Source organism: Hydra vulgaris, chromosome 13, assembly GCF_038396675.1.
Source record: "Hydra vulgaris chromosome 13, alternate assembly HydraT2T_AEP".
NCBI lineage: Eukaryota > Metazoa > Cnidaria > Hydrozoa > Anthoathecata > Hydridae > Hydra > Hydra vulgaris.
The window spans coordinates 42,615,044-42,634,631 of NC_088932.1; the positions used below are offsets into that span (position 1 = coordinate 42,615,044).

General features: G+C 29.2%; 1 protein-coding gene across 1 annotated transcript in view; it reads right to left on the minus strand.

The window, feature by feature from the left end:
* LOC124815258 (uncharacterized) overlaps nt 1-5,499 on the minus strand; it is a 32,095-nt gene extending 26,596 nt beyond the window's left edge. The window contains exon 1 of the mRNA XM_065815033.1: nt 4,847-5,499. Within this exon, the coding sequence (XP_065671105.1) occupies nt 4,847-5,114 (268 nt within the window). The 5' untranslated portion in view covers nt 5,115-5,499. The remainder of the gene's footprint in view (nt 1-4,846) is intronic.
* Between the last annotated feature and the right edge of the window lie 14,089 nt (nt 5,500-19,588).

Consider the following 19,588-nt stretch of genomic DNA (forward strand, 5'->3'; position numbering starts at 1 on the left):
ATTGAGGGGTTCAAACTTTATATGTTCATAATTTTTGAACGCTAAGAATTTGTTGTGTAAAATTTTGTTGTGTAAAATTTATAATCGATGATTATAAATTTAGTTTAGAATTTTAAAAAACTAATTTTATCAAGATGCTGCTCTCACTTTTAAAAAACTAATTTTATCAAGATTTGGTTATCTTTTGTTGAAATGCTTTAGCTTAACACATCGCTACAAAAAAATCACATGGTGTCATATCTTGGGATCAAGCAGCGATTCACTAATAGTTAGCTAATAGTTGGTACGTTAAAAAAATTATCCTAAATTGTTCTGCTTATGAAATTTAACGGATAATTTAAAAAAGGTATCATAAAAAAAAAATCAAGTTTTCCAAAGTATTGTCTTCCAAGAGCGGCAGCACATCTTCAGCAGTTTGGACTCTACGATCAAAGTCTTCCTCATATATATATATATATATATATATATATATATATATATATATATATATATATATATATATATATATATATATATATATATATATATTTATATATATGTTTCGAAAAACTAAGTATCTTTTTAAGTTTCGTTGAGTGCATACTACAAAATATTTGAGTAATTATTGAATTAAAGAAAAGTACATTAACTTAAGACTTTGTTTAATTAAAAATGGACGACCTTTACTCATCCAAATCGCTCACTAACTTTTACTAAGATAAGATAAATAGTAAACTCTTGTCTAGCACCTATTCCGCCGCTGCTTCTCAAGCCTAAAAACATAAAAAATTCATCCTTTCATTTACAAGACAACCTGCTCAAACGTAAACTCTCAGCCGATGCATGTAATTATATTTACAAATTAACATTAATATTTTTTTTTTTTTCATTCTTAGGCCTTACTTTGTTGTATGCATACTTTTTAATTTGTATTCAATTTTTTGTTTTGGTGATATATTTGTTGTATATCTTAGTTCATTTTAAGTGTTTATAAAAAAAAAATATTTTTTATTATTTTAAGTATTGTTTGGGTGCATTGTCTTATTTTTGTCAGCGTATTATTAAACTTTTAAATTATTAAACTTTTAAATATTCTTTTATTAATCTTTACTTTTTTCTTGACAACCGTCAAAGTATGCTTTGTTCGAAAAATAATTCTCCTCTATTCTAATGCACTTAATTTTTCCCTCAGGCGTTTAATGCTCGCGTGCGACCATTCGACAAATTTACATGCCAAAGTTTTTAAATAGATAAGATAAGATAAATGGTAAACACTTATCTAGGACCTATTCCGCCGCTGTTCCTCGGGCCCACAAACATGAAAAAATTATCCGTTTGTTTACAATACTACTTGCTCAAACCTAAACTCTCAATTTATGCATGTACCGTGTACACTCACCGCGTCTATCCCCATTCAAGTCAGTTGATGTATGCACGCTCCGTCTATTCTCTATATATCCCAATTAAACTAACCCCTACAAATCCGAATTAGGGACGCAATGATTGCTCAACGCCATATAAAGATATTGTCAAGATAAGTCTTTCAAGATAAAATCCTAATGATCAACTTCCTAAAAATGTTAAAAAGTTGTCTTTTTATTGTTTTTTTTTATCTTTTCTCTAATTTGTTTGTTAAATCAAATTTATCTATGCGCTTTAGCGAGCTGGGAATCTAGATGAAGATTAGTAGTAATTCAAATCTCTTTCAAAAAAAAATCATATTCATTGGATTATAGTTAAAGTGTAGGGTCATTTTAACAAATTTTAATACATCAAAGGAAGTTTTGAAAAGTTTGTTTGACGTTAATATGCTCACTGGCGTTCAAAAGTACTGTAAAGTTTTAAATTTAAAGCTTTTAGCTTAAGAATTATTTTAGTATATAGTTTTAAATAATATTGGTTAGAACTGTTTTAAATTTTGAAACGTCACTGTTTTAAATTTTTAACCTTTCACTAAAATCTGGGATTGTACCAGAGAAATTAAAAATTGCTAATATCATACCTATTTTTAAATCTGGCGATGAAACAAATATGTCTAATTATATAGCTATTTCTGTATTACCATGTTTCTCAAAGCTGTTAGAACGAATTATGTATGATAGACTTAATAGTTATTTAACTGAGAGCAATATAATATATAATAAACAACTTGGGTTCAAAAAGAATCACATGGATTCAGTAACGATTGCAATACATTAGGAGTTTTTATTGATTTGTCAAAATCATTTGACACTGTTAACCTTGGTATTCTTATAAAAAAACTAGAACTGTATGGAATACTAAACAATAACTTACTATGGTTTAAAAGTTACCTGTAAAACAGAAAACAATACATAATATATGCAGCAAATGAATCAGAAAAACATAACTTGTGGTGTTCCCCAGGGATCAATCTTAGGCCCGCTATTATTCCTACTCTATATAAATAATTTATATTTAATGTCCAAAGTTTTTAATGTTATTTTATTTGCTGATGATTCGAATTTTTTTTTAAATTCGAATCATCAGCAATTTTTTTTAAAATTCGAATCAAAATTATATATTTTTCATTTATTCATAGTTATCTTTCCTATTGCAATACTGCGTGGGGAAGTACCAATCATGGGAAGCTTGAAAGAACCTATAGCAAACAAAAACATGCAAGTAGAATTATTTTTGGTGTCAACAGAACTGTTAATGGTGAATCTCTTTTAATGGAACTTTATGCACTCAATGTTTAAATATAACATATACCAAGTTATGCTTCTAATGCTTAAGTCAAAACATGGTTTATCTCCTGATATTTTTCACTCTTACTTCACGAATTTACTCAAAAATACCTCACAAAGTTTTCAACTTTTGTTGTTCCAAGATCTTTTTTAAAACTCAATTCATTTCAAATTCATTACCGTGGACCATTTAAATGAAAAATTTTTTTGAAAAATGTTATTAAAAATAGAACTCTTCTAAACTTCTCCCCAGAACAATTAAAAAGAGAATCTAAACGATTTCTATTAGAAAATAACTTCGGTCTTAAATTTTTTTTTTTAATTAGTACATAAAATAATTAAACTGAAAAAAGTCATAATTACTCACTTATTTTTATTTTTATTTGTTTCTTATTTTTTTCTTATAAAAATGAAAAATAAATAGCTAAAATATATATATCTTGTTATACGATTTACTACTTGTAATATATTGTGTTTTACTATATAATTTTCAACCTATAAGTTTTTACCTTTTAATTTTTAATTTGTTTCATAAACTGAAGGCGACAATGTAAACGGGGCTCGGCGATAAGACAATATGCGTCTTCTTCTTGCTCCGGCTATTTATTATATATGTACGATCTGTCTTATTGTAAATTTTATTAAACGACAAAGTAAAATAAATTAAAAATAAAAAAATAGTTTAAGAATAAAAGCGTTTATACTTTGAACTTTACGAAGGGGCAGGTTGACCCAATCCAAATGGGGCTGGTTTGTCATATATTAAAACCGATCTTGAGCAAGTATTTTAGTTATTGTATTTTAGTTATTGCTAAATGCTTGTTTTCCGATCATTATATTTTTGTTTTGAAATGATTTGAAAATAAAAAGCAAACTTGGGTAGTAATAAGATTTAAATAAATAACAATTTTTTCCACAAAGGTTCAACACACTTCTAATTTCAATTATTAATTTTTTTTTTAATTTAAAAAAGTAAAACATAAAGTCATTAAAAAAAGAGAAATCGGCGAGAATTAAATTTTTCCACAATTTAAACCCCTGGGTCAACTTACTCGATAGCGAGACACTTTAGCCAATCAGGCATAACCGAACAAAATCAATTTAAAATGTTTTAAAAATAATTATGAACTTTAAATAATGTTATTTATAGGTAGCCATTCTCCATAAAAAAATCAAATGAAACTTGCTAAAAAATTACTTATTAAAATAAAAAAAACCGGGTCATAGTGCCCTGGTCTACCCTATAAACTAATGAAGTTTTAAAACTCGCTAACTTTTGACTTTTAACTGGAGAATGGTCCTACTTAGGGGAAAGTTTTTTAAAGAACCAAGCATATCATGTGGTTTAAAGTTGTATTTTAGTTGTAGAAAAAAAAAAAATTATTTAATTAAAAAAATCCTCAGAAAAATAGACAGGTTATATAAATAATAAATAGATTGGAGTCAATCATGAACTACTTGATATTTACGCAAGTCTTGCGCAACACGCAAAAAATGAAATGTAAAGTTGCATAATATTTTGTGGTTATCATTTTTTTTTTCCCTCTTTCAAATTTTTAGACAACGCAAATCTTCTTACTAAAAATCCTCTCAGTTCATTTTATTTTTATTGAGTTGATTTTTGATTCTACCACTTAAAACTGCTTATTTCTTGTCGATTATTAATTAGAATTGTGTTTTGTAAAGAAATTTTTCGAAAAACTGGTTGTTCTAAAAATATTATCACAAGTGCGTGGAAATGTGCACGGAGTAAAATGTACGTTTGTACATCTTAGGCATTATTTTCTCTTTAAAATTATCACTAGCCTTCAGCCCGTAAATATATATATATATATATATATATATATATATATATATATATATATATATATATATATATATATATATATATATATATATATATATATATATATGTATATGTATATATATATATATATATATATATATATATATATATATATATATATATATATATATATATATATATATATATATATATATATATATATATATATATATATATATATATTGTTTATCTTGTAATAGAAAGTAAACTTTTTTTAATGATTTAGTTTTTATAAATGATATGGTATTAATTCAAAAATTTTTATTTATCTTTTTTGAAGTTAACGCAACTAACTCCAAAGAAACTAACTTACCAACAGGTTTTATATTCATATATTTGTCAGCCGACGATTGCCAATATACAAGAAATAAGCTTGTCCTTGTCTCTTTCAACTTGATATCTCCTTTAGTAGCACGTAGTTTAACATTTTCCCCAAAATGGCTAATCCAATCGTCTCTTAATTTATAAAGCACAAAATAGTACTCACGCCAATAATTTTTTTGCTTCAGTTTATGTCTTGGTGATTTAACAAATCGATTTTCAATTAAAGCTGTGGCAATTTCAAAAATATTAATTTTCATGATCAAAATTGTAAAAAAAAGGCTGCAGCAGTTGTAAAAGTCACAAATTAAACATACTGATAAAGTATTTCAGAATTTATTTTTAAACCAAAAGCTTATTTTCGAACTTATTAAACTTTCAGATAAAATACCATTCTGTAAATGTATAATATAAATCTTTCCAATTTATACAAATAACATCCATTAAAATATAATTGCGAGTGTAATATATTTTTGAGTAAGTTGCAAAGTCTACTCTAGCCAGATTATAAACAAAATAAATCGATGATAATTTAGCGTTCAGCGCTAAAGTATTTAACTTAGCTTTTTTTAACTATCAAGAACGCTATTTATTATAAATGATTGTTCATTTTGTCAACTGCAAAACTAAGTTTTAGTAATCTATAGAAAAAAAAAAAACGTTTTTAATCCCATCTTAATATGTGTGCATTCCATTCATCTTAATTATGTTTGTATTTGTGTCAATTATTTCAAGATAAAAAAGGGATTTTTTCTTTTATTAAAAGTTATGTTCTGAATTAAATCATTCTGTTTTACTAAAATAACAATTCTTTGTTTTTAGCATTAAACCACTAAATTTTAAAGAATGTTGGTGCAGTTTTTGTTGACGGTTTGAAATTTTTATTTTATCAGCTGCTAATCTAATTATCCGAGGGAAGATATATCAAAACAAAAGTAAAAAAAAAACCTTTTTTAGATTTCCATTAACAGTATATCAGAAAACATTTTATTTATATCGGGTACAATTTTAAAATTATCTATTACTATTATTTACTTATTTATACATTACTATTACTATTATTTTTGTTGCTTTTTCTGCACAAGAAGACTTATTTGAAGCAAATATCAATGATTGCAGCTTAAGTTGTATTTATTTAACATTACAATTGTAAATGAATTTGGTTCGGTGTTCTTTCGTCTAAAAAACTAATATAATTTTTCAGGAAACTCTTATTCAAATATAATAAGCATACAAGCGATTGTAGTGGTTTTTGAAAAGCATGGAATCTTTTATTCCCTCTCGACGAGTCCAGGTCAAGCCTCACTCTCCTCCATGGTTTTCCTCAAACTGTGCTGCTGCGATTGCCAATCGAAACCGTTATTTCCATATTTATCAGCAAAACAATTCTCCAGAAAACAGACATCTGTTTATTACTGCTAAAAACAATTGTAAAAAAGTTTTGTCTAACGCCAAAACCCGCTATTCTCAGGTCATGAAATTTCGTATCTCATCTTAAAAATTAGGCTCTCGTGACTTCTGGAGAATCTTTAATAATACCAATAACAAGGTCAAATCTATAATTCCACTGATTCGTCTAACTACAGCCCCATTAGTCTTCTTTCTATCATTAGCAAGGTTCTGATTCGTCTAACTACAGCCCCATTAGTCTTCTTTCTATCATTAGCAAGGTTTTCGAATCTTTATTTAACAAACACTTAAATTCTCAACTTGAATCTAATAACTTACTTTCTGACCATCAATATGGATTTCGATCTTCTCGTTCTTCAGCTGATTTGCTAACAGTAGTAATTGATAGGTTTTATTGTGCATTAGATAAAGGCGGAGAGGTTAATGCCATCACTCTTGACATTTCAAAATTTTTTGATAAAGTTTGGCATGCTGGTCTTCTCCATAAGTTTTCTTCTTATGGTGCATCTGCCAACATCTTTAAGATCATTGAATCCTTCCTTTCCAATCGTAGCATAAAATTTGTCCTCGATGGACAACACTCTTCTTCTTATTTTGTAACTTCAAGGTTCTATCCTTGGCCCAATACTCTTTTTAATTTACACTAACGATCTTCCAGATATTCTCACATCTCCAACACCTGCTTGGTGAGGGCATTTGAACTTGAAAAGGATCTCACTTCTGCTACAGCATGGGGCTCACAGTGGCTGGTGAACTTTAATTCAGATAAAACTCAATTTTTTTCAGCCAATCGTTATCACAATAATTTAGTTTTTCCTATATTTATGAATGGTGATGTACTCAATAAGTCATCTACCCTTCATCTTCTAGGATTAACTCTTATCTTTCTTGGAAACCATATATCAAATCAGTTGCAAAATTATCATCTGCTAAGGTTGCATCTCTTTATCGAGCTCGTCACTTTCTTACATCGGATTCTATTCTTTATCTCTATAAATCTCAAATTCGGCCTTGTATGGAATACTGTTGCCATATCTGGGGCGGTTCTCCTAATGATGCCCTTTCTCTTTTAGACAAGGTGCAAAAACGCATTGTAAACATAGTTGGACTTGCTCTTGCAGCCAACCTCCAACCATTGTCACATCGTCGTAATGTTGCTTCTCTTTCTCTTTTCTACAAATACTATAATGGGCACTGCTCTAAAGAGCTAGCGTCTCTTGTGCCATCTACTAAAATTCATTCTCGTGTTACTCGTCATTCAATTAAGTGTCATCCTTTTTCTAAGACTGTGCTCCGAAAACGCTTATTCGTCTAGTTTTTTTCCTCAAACATCAGTTCTTTGGAATTCGCTTTCTTCATCTTGCTTTCCTGATTCATATAATTTGCAATCTTTTAAGTCGTCCGTCAATCGTTATCTTGCTTTACAATCTTCATCTTTTCTCTTTCAGTAGTTTCCAACTTTAATTAGTGGCTGCTTGCAGCCTTGTTGGAAGCGAAGATGTTTAAAAAAATATATATATATGGATGGTTGCTTCAAAAACTGTTTATGTTGGTAAAAGTATAATTGAGATTGCTGTAGCAATCTCAATTATACTTCTACCGTCAGCAGTTTTATTATTTAACAATTGATCAAATGGTATTTTGGAAGTTTTTAAATAATTGAATATTCAAACTAATAAATTTCAATTACAAAGTTTAACTGAAAAAGACAAATTACGTATTTATCAAGTAAACAAAAAGTCGACCGACTCAGGAAAAAGGCAACGAATAAAGTTAAGAGCCAATAGAAGAGGTTTTGATGATAAGAATAATGAAGAAGAGGGTGAAATTTATGGGAAAAGGAGAATTTTTAATCATTTTTATATACTTTTCATATTATATTTTTAGTTATTTTTATTTACTGTTTTTACAAATTATCTTTTTTAATTTTCTGTCGAAGATTGTAAATTATGTATTCTACCAATTGTTTTGAAATTTGGCACAGTTTTTCCTATGATGATTGTTTACGTTCTGACAACTTTGAAAATTAAAAAAAAAGTTATTATATGAGTTATTTTGAAAAATAACCCCCTTTTTTCTATATAGTTGAAAATCAAAAATGTCTTGAAGCATTATGGGTAAAATATTTATGATGTGAAATTTTCGTAATTGCCAGCATAGTTTATAGACTTAACTGGTTTGGAAACTCCGTAAAATCTATTGTTTAACCTTTTGACACAAAAATAAGGCGTAAATGAAGCGTGACAGTGCACACAAACTTTTTAACGGCGTTTATTGCTAAGTGATATTGCAAACAGATTATTCCTTTATTTCACAGATTATCTGTAGTGATTATTTATAAGTGATTTTTTTTGTACATCATTGATCAGTGTTGATCAATTTATGAAGATAATATGCCAGGTGCTAATTGTAGTATAACGAACTGTGGAACATCAAGAAGAACAAAGGGGATAGGAATATTCAAGCTTCCTTATTCAAATCCTGCAGATCCTGCTCATCAAAATTTGCGATCTGAATGGTTAAATTCAATAACTAAAGGACGTCTTATTGACCAGCAGTTTAAAGAGCAGATCAACTCTGGAAAAATTTATGCTTGTGAAAAGCACTTTAAGCCAGATGATTTTGAAACACGTAAGCTGTTAATAAACTCTATGTGAGTGTGTGTGTGAGTGTGTGTATGTGTGTGTGTGTATGTGTGTGTGTGTGTGTGTGTGTGTGTGTGTGTGTGTGTGCGTGTGTGTGCGTGTGTGTGTGTATGTGTGCGTAAATTCCAAATGATTTTATCTTCAGATATTGGTCTTAAAATGACAAAAAAGATTATGAAAAATGGAGCTATACCAACTCTACTACTACCGACAAAAAGCTGTAACTTAACTTCACCAAAACAAAGAATGCCAAGAAAAATTATTTTATCTGAGACTAAAGAACCAATTAAGTATCATAATAAGCTTAATGACATTTCAATTCGAATTCCAAAACTAAAACTTTTAAATGGTTGGATAACAGATGTGAAAGAAAAAGAAATATCTATTTTGAAAAATGTTTCAAATCAATTTGTTCTTCCAGAATTTGAGATAACAAGAGATGAAAGTTTAGGCTATAGTTTGGCAGTATATGGGTGGATGGTTCCTGAATGTCATCCTATTTACTCAGACTACAAAAGAAGTATGCAAAATATAACTGTGACAAATTTAATTCATGTGCTTGAAAGTTATCAATTATGAATAGGTGTGCCAAATCATGAAAAGACAGCTAGTACCATACACCATTGTATACCTTTTAAAATAAATCCACATTCTTGGGACACAAAATCATCACCATTTAATCATATGTCATACTATAGAAATATTAACTGAGATGTTTTACTTAAAAACTCAAACAGATGCAAAAAATGTTTATTGACAAACAAATCAATAATTTATTCATAAATAAAGAAAGTTAAGCGTCACAATGAGCCAGCCAAACTAAATGCTGCTATCTCTTTGACAACACCATCGAGGCTTAAATTAACAATGCAGCTGCACCGTCTTAAATGTGCACAATTACAAGCTAGAATTGAAGCAATGAAAGAAGAGCTTATTAGCTCAAGTGTGATGATGGATTGCGATTTACATAGTGATTTTCTTTCAATAATTTCTAATACTAATCATAACATTAGTGATTTCATGAATTTGTTTTGGCAAGAACAAAAAAAGTTATTTAGTGTCTCTCCATCTGGAGTTAGGTATCACCCAATGATAATAAGATACTGTTTATCCATAGCATCAAAATCCCCATCTGCATATCAAGAAATAAGAGATAGCAAAGTTCTTGTGTTGCCAAGCCTGAGGACACTCCGAGATTATAAAAATTGTATTACGCCAAAAGCTGGGTTTCAGGAAGGTATTGTTGCTGAATTATGTATGCAAGCGGAACAGTATACAAAAATTAAAAGATACATTGTGCTTCTTATTGATGAGATGTCCCTAAAATCTAATCTGGTTTTTGATAAGAACAGTCATCAGCTAATTGGGTTTGTTGATTTGGGAGACCCAGACCTGAATTTTGCTACCTTACAAAAATGTGAGCTTGCAGTTCATGCTCTTGTTTTCATGGTTCGTGGCATTGCAACATCGCTTAAGTTTTCACTTGCATATTTTACCACCATTACTGCCACAGCAGTGCAGCTATTTAGTTTATTTTGGGATGCATATGCATTTTATAAAAAAGATGTAATCTTTACCTAGTCTCTGTAGTGGCTGATGGTGCATCATCAAACCGAACAATGATTAAACTTCACCGTTATATGTGTGGAGATATGATTACTCCTGGTATTTTTAAAACAATAAATTTGTATGCCAAATATAGATACATATACTTTGTAGCAGACCCACCTCACCTGATGAAAACTGCTTGAAATTGCTTATTAAACTCTGGCGCAGGAAAATTTACACGCTACTTGTGGAACAATGGAAAATACTTACTGTGGCAGCACATTACTCAATTGTATTATGAAGATTTAGAAAATGGTTTAAAACTTATGCCTAAGTTAACTAATGAGCACATACACATAAACTCTTACTCTGCTATGACTGTAAAACTAGCTACCCAAATTTTAAGTCAAACCGTATCATCTGTTTAGAAAACCTTTGGAACTGAGGAACATAAAGAGACAGCTAGTTTTTGTGTAAAAATGGACATGTTTTTTGATTGTGTTAACAGTAGATCTCTTGAAGAACATAAAATTGATATAAAACCTTTCCTTCAAAAATACACAGACCAAAATGATTTACGATTTAATTTCCTTTTAAATGATTTTTTGGATTATTTTAAAGATTGGAAAAGATCTATAGATGAAAGAGTGGACAATACTTCTAGTTGTCAATACTCTTATGAGGCTAAGGCTAAAATGTTCATTTCACATCAGACTCATGAAGGCTTAATAATGACATGTAACTCAATTGTGGAAGTTACAAGGTTTCTGTTAGCAGAGGGTATGTCTTATGTACTTACTAATAGATTTTGTCAAGATCCATTAGAGAAATATTTCAGTGCTCAAAGACAAATAGGGCGACATTCAAATAACCCTGATGCTAAACAGTTTGGATACAATTCTAATGCAATACGCATCCAAAGAAGTGTTTCGCTTAACACTGGAAATACTAGAGGCTCTTATATAAAAAAAAAATCTTGGATAAATGTGTCTGAAGATCTTATACCAAAACGAAAGAGAAAAAAAACATGATTTACAAACTACTTATATTATAACAACTATTTGTATTCAAAACTTTTATAAAACTACATATATATATATATATATATATATATATATATATATATATATATATATATATATATATATATATTATTTGTCTTTCAGTTTATGTGATTGTTTCATATTAGCACGTAATCCTTTTTTAGATAGTTCTCCTGTTTTTTTTTTTTGCTTTGTGTTTATTAACAATGTCTTTGACAAATAAATGACTTCGAACTCTAAAATATAATCTCAGTATTGAACACAAAGTAGATTTTTGTATATCTTTTTCAATTTTTAAATCACAGCTTTCAAGAATAACCCTGTAATATTCATCTATATCTTGATCATATAATGTTTTTCCTGTCAAGAAATCTATGTCTATGCTTTTAGTTAATTCTGACTGTTCTGTATATAAACAAAATGCTTTTTCTGCTATAACTAATATTTGCTCAAACTCAATTGTTATACCAGTGAGTCCTCCACGGCTATGAGCATTGATAAGTTTTTGGTCTGGAATATTTTTTGTTTCAGATTGGCAGCTTTTTAATATTGATATTGCTTGTTGTATAGCAGTGTCGTTATTTGTTCAAAAACTTTGGATTTTTTTTTTTAATTTGTAGATGCAGTAACCTCCTAGATATTGCAAGCCATACTTTTCCCTTTCACATATTGTTTGTCTACTTGATATCTTTTTATCACTGACACTAGATATATTAGCCCTATAATAAGATGCTATGCTGTCAGCAAGTTTGCTTAATAATAATGAAGCTGTATCTTCATATTCAGCATCACAATTAAAAATTTGCCTACTGTTGACTACTGTTCTGCCAAAATAATCAGCATAAAACTCATTCAAACTTTTTAGAGAAATTTTACTACAAGTTTCAATTATTCTATCAAACTGAATCTCATCTTTTATCTGGTCAATCTGAAATTTTTTAATAACAATTATTTTGTCACCATAAATTGAGCTTTCTATAATCTTGCAAGACACTTTTTTTAGTAGTGAGAACAAAATCTCAGTGTTAAAAACTGGATTATTAGCAGGTTCATCAACGATAATATTGTTGGGGTGCTTTTTAGAGATATGCAATTTCAGCCCTCCTTTACTTCTAAAAACTTTAACGCATACATTACATGGGAAGGATCCAGGGCTAAGCTAAAAATAGTTTTAAGTAAGATATATGTTTAAAAAACAAAATATAATCAGTCACTCAATAGCTTATCTTTCGCTTAATTTGATCACTAATAAAAAAACCTAAAAACAAATGTTTGTTTATGCTACGTAAATAATTTACATAAAGAAACATTTTTCACTTTTTTACCTTACTAGGAAAAAGTACTTACATCTTCGACAATAGCTTCAGTATAATTTTGAAGTTCAATATCTTTTTCAAAACTTTCCAATAGCATTATAAGGTCACTATTACAAAAATAGTCATCGTCTTCTCTCTCTGAAGCCATAGTAAATTTTTGTGCTGTGCACCGTCAATGTCACGTGATCACAGCGTTCACCTTAATGAGTTTTTTTTTACGCAAAACACCGAGTTTCCAAACCAGTTAAGTCTATAAACTATGTTGCCAGAACGTGCAACTCAATTTCAACATTTCATGTAACAATTTTGAGCTTTTAAATGTTATTTGTTCAAAAGTTATTTTTGACAAAAGATTACCCCCTTTTTTACCAAAAAAGGGCTAATTATGCAAATAACTTATTTTTTTAATATTTAAAAAAAAAAAACTTTTTTTCTTTTTCTTTTTCAATACTACACCAGAAAAACTTTAAATCAGTTTATTGAAATTTATTTATTTAGAGATGTACCACCTTAACATAAATTTTTTGTTGACTAATTTTACTGGTTTATGCGATTACTTTTTAGATTCAGAGTTGTAGGCAGCCATATTCATTCAAAATCATTTGCGCAGATTCGTTTTGGCGTAAAGGGATTAGTTTTTGAAGCTTCCTAACACTTTAGAAAAAAAATCTTTATTTGTTTATTTTCTTATATTAAACGAATGGGGATGAAATATGAATAAAAAAGTCATTTATAATAATAGAAACAATTTTTTACTAATCATATAAATTAAAATTACTTTAAAAAAACTTTATTCTGACCCTAAGTCTTTTTATTGGAATCAAAAACAAAACATATTATACTTTACTTAAAACAGATAAAAAAAAGTTCATCATGTCAACACCAAATATGGGACTTCTTCTCCCATTTGATGTGAGAAGGAATCTTACATTTGAGGATTCGGAAAAAAAATATGTAAAATTAGGTAGCTGTATAGGGAAGTATTATTTTGCTATTATTATAATTGCTGTAATATAAGGTGTAAAAGAAGCATCAATAGCAATGGAGGTTATAATATTAGAATTTATGAAGAGTGATCCTAGTGAGAATATTGCTACTTGATGATCGCTCATTCATAGCTGATGTCTCATTTATTACTAATGGCTTATTTATTATTTTATTTTTTTGATAGCGCATATTCTATTAAGCTACCTGGTATTATAGATGGTATATAATCAAGGTCAGAAATTAACTTAGATGTGAAAGAAATATGCCGGTTATTTAAATCCATTTTGATCTATTTTATTGCGCGCAGCTTTTAAAAATGCACTTAATATAATACCAGCAACACCGTAATCTGTAATTTTAGCTTCAGGGTTTATCCACATTTTGCTAGCGCTTCTTTGAGTAAAAGTCTTCGAGTAGCGTGTAGAGAAGCGTTTGATTTAATAGTTCTTATCATATTCAATAACTGATTGCTCTTTATGTTATGCTTGCCTATACAAATTCAAATGAACAGAGTTGTTTAATGCTAAAATATGTTTTTGAAAATGCTCCAACTACTGGGAAAAAAAATCTACATTCATCGAGCATCGAAAAAATCTACATTCATCGATTCAGTTCCAGGCAGAATTTTCTGCTATTTCTGCCTGGAACTGCAATATTATTGTGGTTACCCCTATCATAAGACTACTATTTTTATCCACTTTTAACGAGTAAACTAAAGAATGGAGATATGAAATGTCCAATTCATTGAAACGTTCACAGAAATAATCAATGTTACATCTATGTCTTGATCTCAAAATGTTAATCTACTTGTTTCTTTTTTCATTTACAGACAATACCTTGTGATTTTTCATTTACAGACAATACCTTGTGATTTTTCATTTACAGACAATACCTTGTGATTTTTGTGATGGCATAAAATACTAGTTTCAACGCCATTGCTAGAAGATTATTAGATTAGAAGATTATGTTATTTACGAATATCTATTTTTTAATAACTATAAATTTAGCTCAGCTAAAAACAATTGATCCTTAGATTGGGCTGTCCTTAAAAATAATTTTGGGTGTCAGTTTTTAAACTTTATAAAGATATCTTTATCTGCAATCTTTTTCTCTTTATTGGACCGATACTTATTTTGAACTCTTTCGCTAGCCTCAAAAATTGATACCAAGTAAGTCCCAAAAATTGATAATCCAAATCTTTTTCATGTTTAACAAAGTTGATTTCAAACACATCGTTAAATATATATATATATATATATAAATATATATATATATATATATATATATATATATATATATATATATATATATATATATATATATATATATATATATATATATATATATATATATATATATATATATATATATATATATATAGTATTGGACAAAACGAGTGCAACCAAATAATGCTAATTTAGTTTCTTTATATAAAAGTGCTGTATTAAAAAAAGTTGATTTCCTTCTGAACAAAACAAGTGCAACTCGACAAAATGTTGATCAAGCTGTATTTTGCTATCAATATTTCGTGGCAAATCCTTTGTTGTCGATCACAGCCTTGCATCTTCGAGACATAGATTTGATCAGGTGATCAATGAAACTTTGTAGAATCGCTGCCCAGGCCTTTTGGATTTGTTCAAACAGTTGATCCTTATTACGAACACCTTCACGATTTATTCTGCGGTTGAAGAACTCCCACAGGTTCTCAATAGGGTTGAGATCCGGAGAATGAGATGACCATTCCATCACTGATAGGTGGTTGTCTTGAAACCGCTGCTTGACTACTTTTGCAGTGTGTTTCGGATCGTTGTCTTGCTGAAAAATCCATTTTATTGGCATATTCAGCATGAGGTAACATAACATCTTTCAGGATATTTTTATACATGAAACGGTCCATTATTCCATCGTTTCGATGTATTGGACCTAGACCGTTAGCAGAAAAACACCCCCAGACCATTACATTGCCTCCACCATGCTTCACGGTCTTATGGCAGTAACGAAAATCGAGGCGTTTTTCGGCCGGTCGACGTACACGGCAAATGCCATCGCTCCCAATGATGTTGAACTTCAATTCATCACTGAACAGGACAGTTCGCTATTTCTGCACATTCCAGTCAATATGAGATGTAGCAAACAGGAGTCTTTTCTTCTGGTTTTTTAGTGAAATCAGCGGTTTCTTTGCAGGGCGTCAAGAAAACAATCCGGCTTCAACAGCACGTCGTCTGATTGTTCGGTCCGATACAGACAGCTCTAATTGCTTTTTTATCTCGACAGATGATATCCAGGGATCCTTGTTGACGGATCTGACGATCATAGAATCCTCTCTAGAAGGGGTGGAACGCGGTCTTCCACCTTTGTTATTTGCTGGCAACTTCCCCGTAGAACGATATTTGGAGCATAGTCTTGATACGGTCCATTTTTTCACGCGATATTTATCACAAATACTTTTTTGTGACATTCCACTTACGTAATCGCCAATAATTTTCTTTCTTAGTTCCAATCCTAGACTGTCGGGAGCCATTTTTGCACTTGAAGACATACAAATCATAAAAATAAATAATCACTCTTCTCAAGGCTAACCGTGTTACATTTACCTTGTGATGATACAATAATGCTCTGTGGAACACTACGTCTTGGTTGGATGTGGACTGTATTAATGTAATGAAATACTTGTTGTATTTCACTTCTTGTATTGATGTTCTTCGATAAAACACTTTGATAAAACTCACTTCGATAAACTGTCTTGATAATACTGACTGATTGACTTCCATATACTGACTGAAGTATATGTCGATTTACATGTCTCTTAATAGTAAAATGAACCTGTGTAAACCTGTTTTGAAAGATTCTAGATGCTTCTTTTCGATGCTTCTGGAAGCTTCTGGATGCGTCTGAATGCTTCTGAATATTTCTGGATATTTCTGGATGCTACTGGATGCTTCTAGATGCTTCTTCTGGAAACTTCTGGAAGCTTCTGCATGCTTCTGAAAACTTCTGTAAACTTCTGGATACTTCCTTTAATTATTAAAAAACTTCCGTGACGTTGACACGGACTACACTTAAGAAAATGAAACAAAATAAAAAAGTTGCACTTGTTTTGTCCGCTGCAAAATGGCTCTTGTCAACAAAGTTCTGCCTGTGTGCTGTCACCTGTCAGCTGATTGCTCATGTCATAGCATGCTATGACTCCAGACTCCTGAACTGTTTGCTGTGGTAGTATAGTTCGTTTCGTTTTTAAGACATGTAAAATTAGGAACATTTTTTAGCATTGTTCGATGTTGGTTGCAAATGTTTTGTCCAATACTGTATATATATATATATATATATATATATATATATATATATATATATATATATATATATATATATATATATATATATATATATATATATATATTTATTTAAAGCAAATGAAACTAAGCAATTTAAAAAAATTTATATTATAATTATTTTATTTAAAATTTATTCAAAAACAAAACATTTTGTAATTTTTTATACAAAAATTTTTTTTTTTTGCTTTAAATAAAGACATTTATTAATGATCAACAAATACTTTCTCAATACTTTTTAAATGTGACAACACCGGTTTTTCCACTGAGGTCTTCATTTATATATATATATATATATATATATATATATATATATATATATATATATATATATATATATATATATATATATATATATATATATATATATATATATATATATATATATATATATATATATATATATATATATATATATATATATATATATATATATATACATATATATATATATATATATATATATATATATATATATATATATATATATATATATATATATATATATATATATATATATATACATATATATACCGGTTTTTGCATCCATATAAAATAATCAAGACATCTATTTAAAACAACCATGACATTCATTTAAAACATCGTGACGATCAATTAAAACAATCACGATTTTCAATTAAAACATTTAACGCATGCGCAATCTCAACATTCTATATTATTAAAAAAAAAAGATTTTATTTTAATATATTTTTATTTTTTTATTCAACTTTAAAAAATTATTTTAAATTTTTATTTATTTAAAATATAATGTTTATTTTCCATTTACTGTCGAGGTATGTCATCTGACCTAAGACGCGCTTCGACAGTGTGTATAATAATAGTTCGATAAGTTAACATTTGGAATAGGTAAGCATGCCTCACGCATTCTTGTGATTAGTTCATTTTTTCCAGCTGGGGCCGTATTTCTTCGCACGTTATTCCTTAGATAAAAAAAATCTCTTCACACGGATTCAACAATGGTGAGTATGGTGGCAAATATTTTATTTGAATGTTCTGAGCCCTCACCTCAACATTAAGATGGATTCTGACATTATCCATCACCACGGTGAATTCTTCCTCTGTCCCCAAAACTCGTACAACTTTATCAATATATTCTTGAAACAAAACTGTGTTGACTGACACACTGACAGCTTCGCAGTAAATAATTATTAAACCATTGACAGTCAATGTCATCGAAACGTTACGCTGCCTAGAGCGAATCATTGGGTTTGGTGTTACTCCTCTTCTTGCTCATGAATGACTGCGAAACATGTGTAAGTTAAATGGACTTTTATCAATAAAAACAATATTTTGATTACGATGAATAGGTGAAACTGAAGTATACCACCTAATATATTCAAATCGAAGACTTTTTACATCATTGTTGTTTCCTTTTTCATAATTGGTCGAGTAATTTTATATGTGTATCCAAGATTGGTCACCCATCTCCAGACAATTGTAATCGATATATTTACATTTAAAGCATATTTAATTTCAATTATAGTTTTCGTTGCATTATTGTTTATAAGCTTTTTAATTCTTCTCTTCATTATAAATAACGTGACGAGCGCCACCTCTAGAGCCAGGAAGTGTTGAATTCGATTGATTGTGCCTTCTTAAAACTGATTGTATTGTGTTTTAAATAACTCCTGTTAACGATGAAGCTTCAGATTGAGTTTTTCCTTTATCAGCGACTAGATTTACAACAAGATCTCGTATGTTTTGGGAAACGGAATTTCGCGGCATGAAAATTCAGATTGACTTTTCCGCGGAAATGAAGTATCATATTGAATTTTTCTTTGATCAACAACCAATCTCAAAAAAAATTTTCGCGTATTTTAGCAAACATAATTTTGCTGATTGTTTTAATAAACATCTAATATACACATGCGCTAAATGTTTTAATAGGAAATCATGGTTGTTTTAATTATCATCATGCGTGTTTTAATTGAACGTCATGGTTGTTTCGCCAATACAGTATGTGTATAAAAAATATGTATCGGGTTTTGCATCCATTTAAAACAAACATTGCATCCATGTAAATTTAAAATAAATTCCGAGAAATTAAAATAAATTAATATAATATTAGTAAAAAATAAGTTTAAATAAATAAATATATATATAAAATCTTTTTTGAATAATAGAGAATGTTGAGATTACGCATGCGTCAAATGTTTTAATTGAAAACCACGGTTGTTTTAATTGAAAATCGCGATTGTTTAATTGATCGTCACGATGTTTTAGATGGATGTCACATTTGTTTTCACTGATCTCAAAATATAACTGGATAGCGTATGCGGCAAATTTTTTGAAGCCAGTTTTGGCCTCCCAAGATGGCGACGGTTTCGGTTGATTACAAATGAAGAAATTTAACTTATATGTCATTTACATTTAAAAATATTATGAAATGTACATGCCTCAAATATTATTTTTTGGTTTTACGTAACTATAATTTA